Below are 8,097 nucleotides of genomic sequence, written 5' to 3' on the forward strand. Positions count from 1 at the left end.
TTAGAGTATGACCAGCTTCACACCCGGAGACTTCATTGGTACGATTCTTTTCAGCTGGCGCTTAGCAGAAGATCTTGCAGCATCCGCGCCAAACCAGTCCTTGTTATTATTCATAATGATCGCATGCTGAAAACCTGGATCAATCACAATTTTCTGGAGTGCAACCGCGTGTTCTATCACGTATGCAGCAAGTTCAAGATCGCTAATTCGACCATAATACCCCAAAATTTTGAAAAGCTTGAGATTTTCAAGGCAATGATCGTTAGCAACATGCCTTACTTTCCTTCTCCTTTTGGTTGGGGAACACCAAAGTAGCTGCAATGACCCATGGTAAGTTTCTAAGTTAACAAAATCATAACATTAATTGTCATTAATCAAATCGAGAGATATACCTTAAATATAAAAGTCTCTAAAACTGGAAATGCCTTAGCAACGGAAGCAAACTCTAGAAGACAATCATCTTCATAAGCTCCGGTTGTCAGCATTAGTTTTTTGAGATTTGGTAGCTGAGGCATTGAACCAACATTTGGTAGTAATTTCTGCCAAAGTATCAGAAAAAAACAGACTCAAGTTCCATTCATGGTTGATTCTATATATATACGTAATTAGCGTTGAACTCTCCGTACTAACCTCTGGACGACGGAAAGTGATGGAAAGAGCCTGCAGGGACGAAGCACAAGAAGAAACCTGATTGAACACCTTATTGTCTAACCCGGGCAGTGCTTGAGAAAGATTAACTTCTTTAAGTTTTGGAAGATTAGTGAGACATATATCTATCGGTCGACCCTTGTATATGAAAGATACAAGGTCAAAATCAGATAAATAAAGGGATTGAAGATCACGACAGTGCACTATTTCAAAGTGTTTTAGGTTAAGATGCCGTCCAGCAACACGGATATGAGTCATGTATGTCGAGTCATGGATAGATATTGACTCAATTTGTGGAGACCTTGTTAATAAATCCTCAAGAACTCCGGCTCTCAGCTTAACATTATTCAAGTAAAGTTTTTTTAATGACACAAACTCTACATACCTAGAATTGGGTAATATTAAAGGGAAGTCATAGTTTAAATCCAGTTCAAGTATCTCAACCTTTTTGTTTACTGCAAACTGGAGCCATTCATCAATAACTCTCTGATTAAGATCACTAATACCTAAATTAATCCGGAATCTATGAACCACTGGGTGGTTGTAATTTCGGATGACACTGTTCACCTGCTCGATGAACTTAGATCGCTCTAACCTATACAGCGACGTATTGTCGAAGAAAATCTTCATCGCATCAAAGTTCAAGTGGGTTAAACCATGCCACAAAAACCTCCATTTTTTTGTGACACTGCTGGTGACCACGGCGTCTTTTACAGGCAAAAGTGAGAGTATGAAAATGAGAATTTCATATGGCATGTCGGTGATGCTCAACACATCTGAATTCGATCCATCACAACCCACCTCCTTCACAAAATATACAACTCATCAATAAGTATTACTTGAAGCCGTAAACAAGCTACAGATTATGTAATTTAAACAATCCAATAGATGAATCCAAGAAATAACAAAGATGAACCGACTGAAATAATCTATATATATTCGATCCTTCATAAAATGCAAGTCATCATTAACCTCAATAACAACAAGCAATTGAAGCAGTAAATATTATCCAATAGACGAATATATACCCTAAGTTTAAGAAGAACTATACAAGATACATGAATTTCAGTTGCAAAATATCGTTGCTAACTGCATCTGGGATTTGTAGACTGAAACAACAAAATTTGATGGACAGAAACAACAAAATTTAATCGACATGAATAGATCGATCACCTTTTTTGGAGCAGCTCTACGCCTTTGGGACCTCATTAGACGAACAAGAAAATTACGAAAGCAGCAAAAGCACAAGTAGTCAAAGTTGACGGAACATTGATTTCAGGTCTTTAGCGGTGGTTTTGATTTTTTAATAAAGTTTCTAGGGCCTCCTCTTCAATTGAAAATGGGCCTTGTTTGGGTCCATCAACTTTGTATTATTACAACAAATTGCAGATTAATTTACTGATTCATCTAGTGCCAAGAAATAAGAAAAGCACATGATTTTTTTTTTCTTTTAAAGCGATCAAGCCATATTGTTGTTGATTAGTAGATAAAACTTAAAAAGAGTTAAATTTCGAAGAGAATCAAACGTTGAAATTTGATTCAACGCATCGAATGACATTATCATCCTTCCTCCGTATCACCAACTAATTTCCAACTGCTTGGATGACTACTCATACTCTCAATTTTTAATGAAGCCAACCACTCCGTTACCGTCTTCAAATAAATTTTCTTATGTAAGGGTTGTTGGTTTGGTTCAAACCAAACCAACATTTGGTATCAAAGCGGAGATCGAGTGAAACTGGGCTGAATTCTGATCGCCAGGAGGAGTTAAAGGAGGTGTTAAGGCTGCAGTGATCACAAGTTACCAGCGTGCAGTGCTCGGAGGTGACAGATCAGCATTGATCGGAGAGAACTAGGTGATCGCAGGTCGGCGGGTTCGATCGTTTATGTTCTAGGGGATCAAGAGGGTAGCGGAGACGAGTCGTGATTAAGGCCAAATCAGCGGGCTTGTTAACCCAGTTGTTGATCGAAGAACGAAGGAGAGATTGAGTGACCAGAAAGTAATAATCAAGGGTGTAAAATAGCAGGAGAAAGGTAGCAAAAGGCGTTTGTAGGTAAAACTTTCAGCAATGTTTTAGTTGATTATTAATGTTGGGTGTCGAATCCAGCAAATAAAATAATAAGAAAACTACTAGTATGAGTGGAAGTAGAGTTCGTGTCCACAGGGATACTGTGACAATCGGCAAAATTCCGGTAATTCTGTACAACCTGAACAACTATTTCAATTTTTATTTTTGCGTATACGACTTAATTTTAATTAATTAAAGTCTTAAAAGTCTAGGAATTACAAAGATCATAGTGAAATATGATAACAAATCCGTTGCGATTGAAAACAATATCCTAGACTAACAATAGGAATGCGAATAAAAGATACTTGACAGTACTAGTCGCGATACAGTCTAACACGATAAAAAAAAAAAAAAAAAAAAAAAAAAAAAAAAACAAGACATGCCGATATGTCTACACAAATATTCTACAAAAACTTTGTCCAAAAAAAATAATATGTGCCTTATTATTTACAAGATTCCAATTAAAAACCAAATTGTCCAAGTCCGCAGAAAAATACAGCAATCCTGCGGAAATGTACAGAATTCCGCAGAACGAAACAGTAACAGTCCGAAAACCCAAAAATAAATATTATTTTACATAAATAATATAATGGGTATTAAAAATGACACAAAATCCGCAATCGAATCTTATTGCGTTAAGCTGTACGGCTAGTTCAGTAAACTGCCAGTCAGTAAAGCCGGTACCGGAACCGTGCCAAAAATAATAAAATTTTTAGTCCAAAAAGTTGTATTAATTATTCGGATGATAAACCATGTGCAAAAATAATTTTTGTCATGTATTTATCTAAACAAAACACGGTGTCAGTATTTAACCCGGTGCAGGACCCGAACCGACTTTTTCACCCGAATTACAAACTAAAAATTTTGGTGAACTAGTTTTACCTAGTGTCACACTACCTTAAAATATGAAAGCATAAAACCTTGTAGATATTTTTATATAAAATGTCAAAGTTCTTAAGGTTTATAAATTAAACAAGATTTTTATAAATAAAAAAAATAAGTAAATACCCCCTCCCCATGATGATTCACGGTTGGTGGGCTTTCCCACTTGCCACCTATTTTCAATTTGTTGTGTTGGAACTAGGAAAACATGATTAGTGTAAGATCTAAATCCAAGTAAACCTTCTAACACTCCACCACTTTTCCATAATCCCCAAAACCATCAAAATTTACCATCTTCTTACCTCTCTCTCTCTCCTAAAATTCGTTCAAGGCCAAACACCACCAACATCACTTTCATTTCAATATTCAAACTCAAGAACACATGCTCATATGAAAGTTCATGGATGAAACAAGATACTAGGGAGTTTAGTAAAGCTATTTGGAGCATTTTTGGTGGAACTAGAAGCCCTAGATCATCAAGATTTTTCTTATCTTCATCCTTATTTCCTAGCAAAAATTGTAAGAACATTACACTAGTCTTACTTTTATTCTTGATTTCTTTTACAAGTTCATTATAAACCCACTTGAAAAATAACAAGAAACAACTAAAAATCATTATTTTTAAACATGATTTTTCTATGATTAAGAGATGAACTTGGAGAATCAAGCCTAACAAATTTGAATCTTGGTTATTTTTACTCAAAAATATGATCTACATACATGCATGTAGGATCAACCAAGATTCATCAACAAAGGAATGAACATGAATTTTTACGAACTTGCATGTTAGTAAAATATGAGAAACTATTCAAAACTAAGAAAATAAATTTTCAAAATATTTCTTGGATAAAGTTTCCATTTCTGGAAAGGATCATAATCAAGAAATATGTTGGTAGTAAACATTTTGAATACATATTTATGCTTCAAATGACCTTGCAAGACATCTAGAACAAGAGTTTTTCATAAAATCTCGTTCTACAAATTTTTGGAAAAAATAAGGAATAAAGTTTCCTTTTTGGGAAAGTTAAGAACAATATCATGTTCATGCTACTTTTGTTGACAAATTTTGATAGATATCGATACTTGATGGTGTTTTGTATTGAAATAATTTGAAAACAAGTTTTGTATAAACTTGGGGAAAAATCCATATTTCAAACAAAATATGGCAAAATTTTTATAAATTTTGTTATGTTTTAAAAGTTGTTAAACAAGGAAGTATGTAACTAAAACAAGTCTTGAACATGGTTAAACAAATTTTGGACAAAGACATAAATCCATGTTTTATAAAAAAATTTCTAAATAAAAATGACAAGTATATATTTTTGGATAAAATGTGTACTTACAAAAATATTCATCAAGTATCATAAGTATATATATTTTTGATGTGTACATCATATGTTAGTTCAAGTAGGAACAAACGAAAAATTGATACGCATCCATAAAAATTACAAAAATATATATATGAACTTGAAAAACGAAATAAAATGTCCATCCTTGGACACGAAAACACAAATGGACAAATTCGGACACTATTGGACTATATGGACTTTTGGACAAACAAAAATGGCACAAACAAAGCAAATGGTAAAACGTGACGGACGACACAAACGGGACAAACGATACGAATAAATCAAACCGACATGTAGTAAACGACTATAATAAATTACAAGCCGTCACAAAAGCTTATGCACTAAAAAGGTTTAATTATGGCATAAGTAATAATTTTTATAAAAACTAGATTTTTATAAGAATACAAGTATTACTATTATTATTTTGACTAGCCCAAAGTCTTGTAAATAAAGAAAATAGTCCATAAGTTAAAAATGGGCTAAGGTCCATTTCTCATAAATAAAATTTGGGCTAGGCCTACTTTTATAAAACAATGGACTAAAAATATATTTTTAGTCAAATTTGGGATAAAGCCCACTTTACAAAGTACTTGGGCTAAAAACTCAATCTTTACAATTATTATGGACTAGATATATTTTTAGAAAACAATTTGGGCTAGGCCCATTCTTACACAAATTATTTGGGCTAAGTCCACAACTATAAACTAAATTGGGCTAGGCCTACCTTTATAAAATGTTTTGGGCTAAGGCCCACTCCTATAAATTAATTTGGGTTTGACCCATATTTTTAAACAAAGTTATTTAGGCTAGGCCCATAAGCACCAAATACCCAAAATGGACTTAAATTCTAAAACATAAATTAAGCCCATTCAAACACAAATAAAATAAAATAAATGTATATATACAAGGAAGTTATATATATATGAAAACACAAAAACAAAAAACAAGATAGAATATTTGTATGATACACAAAAACAAACCTAAGTGTCTAACTAGATTAGAACACTTGTAGGTCGAGAAACGAACCGCGAACAAGGAATCGAATAGAGATTTGCACGGAACGCAAATCTGTGAGTTCATGCTTCCCCTTTTACTTTGAATGTTTATAGTTTTAAACTTCGGGGATGTATACATGTTACAAATAGTATGATAATACGATGAAACTATTTTGATCACATGCGGATAGGTGTTAAAATAAAGGGGCCATTAATGAATAAACAAGTACCGAGGAACAAACGGATAGATCTATTTGGGTTTTGGCAAGCCCCACTCTTAACGACAACGATAACCACGATTGTCAAGAGTGCCTTTGTGTCCAAACTAGTGTCGTTGACACACACGATAAATTGTCAAGGTTTGGTTGCCTCCTATTCGGCATACATATTAGTGTCCTTGCAACACACTAATGATCATACAAATTTTTTTTTATCATACTATACAAAAACGAATTTTATTACTTCAAATGTTTTGGAGACTCATTTGATGCAAAAACAAAATAACATGAATTCACTCAACTTTTGTTGACGTTTTCAAAATTAACATGTATTACAGGAGATTAGTGGACGGCTTTGGGAAAATATGTTCAAGTGGTTATCAAGAACGCAAGCTTTTGTGATGTCATCCGTTTTTAGTGTTATGTTTTGAACTTTGAATAATGTAGTTAAAGTTGTTGTTGTTTTAAGTTTCAAACAAGACATATGTAATATAAATTATGGTTTTGAATCAAATGTATGGATGAACATCTTTTATGTTTCAAATATGTTGTTTACTCGATTGATTGTAACAATTGCCGCTCTCGTCACACCTCGCCATACGCTTCCGCACAAACTGAAAATCGGGGTGTGACAGACCTGGTATCAGAGCATCAATTGTAGTGAACTAAGATTCTTTTTGAGTCTAGTCTACAATTTCAAAACGATGTTCTTTACAACAAGCGTTCTACAATATATTTTTTTTACAAAGCGTCCACTAATACAAAACAAAAATGCAAGGATACTATGTAGTAGTATTAAACGATAGTTCGAAACAATAATACCAAAGACTAGTTTATTTTGTACAAGTCTATGGGGTTTAGACACGATAACAATAAGTCGAACTTGAAACAATAAACGATATAAACAATGATGAAAACAAAAGTACAATTGCCCAAAAATCGATTATTTATAAGTTGTTCACATGTGTACGTTGTATGGATTATTTTGCCACAACCATGATATCTTAGTATTCAAATTCTATTATTATTCTGGACTCTCATAACAAGCGTATTGACCTCGCATCTATTGATGAGCTCATGATAGGGCGTAGTCCCTAAGTGAAACCCTGAGCTCGACATTCCATAAAAGATGGTTGTTTTCCCTCAGATACGGAAAATGCCTGACCTCGATGATGACAATTAGGTGGAGGTGGTAGCCTTGGATGAATACTCTATTAGTAGGAACGAGGTCCCTATGGTTCATATTAATCATGATTGGTGACATTCTTGTTAAGACAAGGAAGATGAAACACTCATCTTGAAGGTACCCATTCAGCCATTATTGTTATGAATCCTCTTACTTCTATTTCTTAACTTCGTGCCATTCCGCGAGCGATGGCTACAAGTATTAACGCGTGGACCATCATGAAGGTCCATTCTTTGTTAAAGGTAATTAGATAATCATGTCCCCCTCTCCGACTGATTGTCTGTTTTGAACGAGGGAACGCTAGGGTGATCATACAAGGCAATTTATTATTACGGGGGCCCACGTAATAATAACTTGCAGTGGATGGGAATCCTGGTGGGCTCTGCGAGTCAGACTAATGATCACTACCTGTTCAAAATGCTTGAGTTGTTACTTGAGATTCAATTTTTCCATTTCTTAGAACGCTAACTGAGGTGATTACTATAACTCCCCACAATGCATTAAAAACTCAACGTATTCATTTCGTGCCTAACATTCGATCTATATCACAAGTTAGTTGAGATTAGTCATCTAAGCAAACAAATTAGGAAAACCATCCAGGAAGGATTTTCCTCAAACATTCTAAAACTCCAACATTTGAGTTAATCTCACGATGCCTATACACTTTATCACATTTATGGGAGTTATTTTGATAAAATCCGTCATTTGACATTCATTTAGTCTCAAAGGATAATATGGCACGAGCCATGG

General features: G+C 34.2%; 1 protein-coding gene and 1 long non-coding RNA gene across 2 annotated transcripts; one reads left to right on the forward strand and one right to left on the reverse strand.

Moving 5' to 3' along the window:
- LOC110943404 (F-box/FBD/LRR-repeat protein At4g26340-like) lies at nucleotides 1–3,893 on the reverse strand. The gene is made up of 6 exons (XM_022185153.1): nucleotides 3,848–3,893; nucleotides 3,023–3,047; nucleotides 1,700–1,757; nucleotides 631–1,452; nucleotides 393–539; nucleotides 1–315 (listed from the first exon to the last, which is right to left on the reverse strand). Exons 1-6 carry the CDS (start codon nucleotides 3,891–3,893, stop codon nucleotides 1–3), a joined length of 1,413 nt encoding a protein of 470 aa, XP_022040845.1.
- Nucleotides 3,894–4,004: 111 nt separating this feature from the next.
- LOC110939001 lies at nucleotides 4,005–6,618 on the forward strand. Its single transcript, XR_002591881.2, has 3 exons — nucleotides 4,005–4,118; nucleotides 5,961–6,018; nucleotides 6,500–6,618. It is a non-coding gene; the product is annotated as an uncharacterized LOC110939001 (long non-coding RNA).
- The last annotated feature ends 1,479 nt before the right edge of the window (nucleotides 6,619–8,097 follow it).

Source organism: Helianthus annuus, chromosome 5 (assembly GCF_002127325.2).
Source record: "Helianthus annuus cultivar XRQ/B chromosome 5, HanXRQr2.0-SUNRISE, whole genome shotgun sequence".
Lineage (NCBI taxonomy): Eukaryota > Viridiplantae > Streptophyta > Magnoliopsida > Asterales > Asteraceae > Helianthus > Helianthus annuus.

Excerpts from the sequence above, each read along its gene's own strand:
- LOC110943404 (XM_022185153.1), bottom strand. The coding sequence starts at position 3,893 with ATGGTAAATTTTGATGGTTTTGGGGATTATGGAAAAGTGGTGGAGT. Across the intron at positions 3,048-3,847 it reads TTATGGAAAAGTGGTGGAGT|ACTGTATCGCGACTAGTACT; the intron begins GTTAGAAGGTTT and ends TTATCGTGTTAG. Across the intron at positions 540-630 it reads TCACTTTCCGTCGTCCAGAG|AAATTACTACCAAATGTTGG; the intron begins GTTAGTACGGAG and ends ATACTTTGGCAG.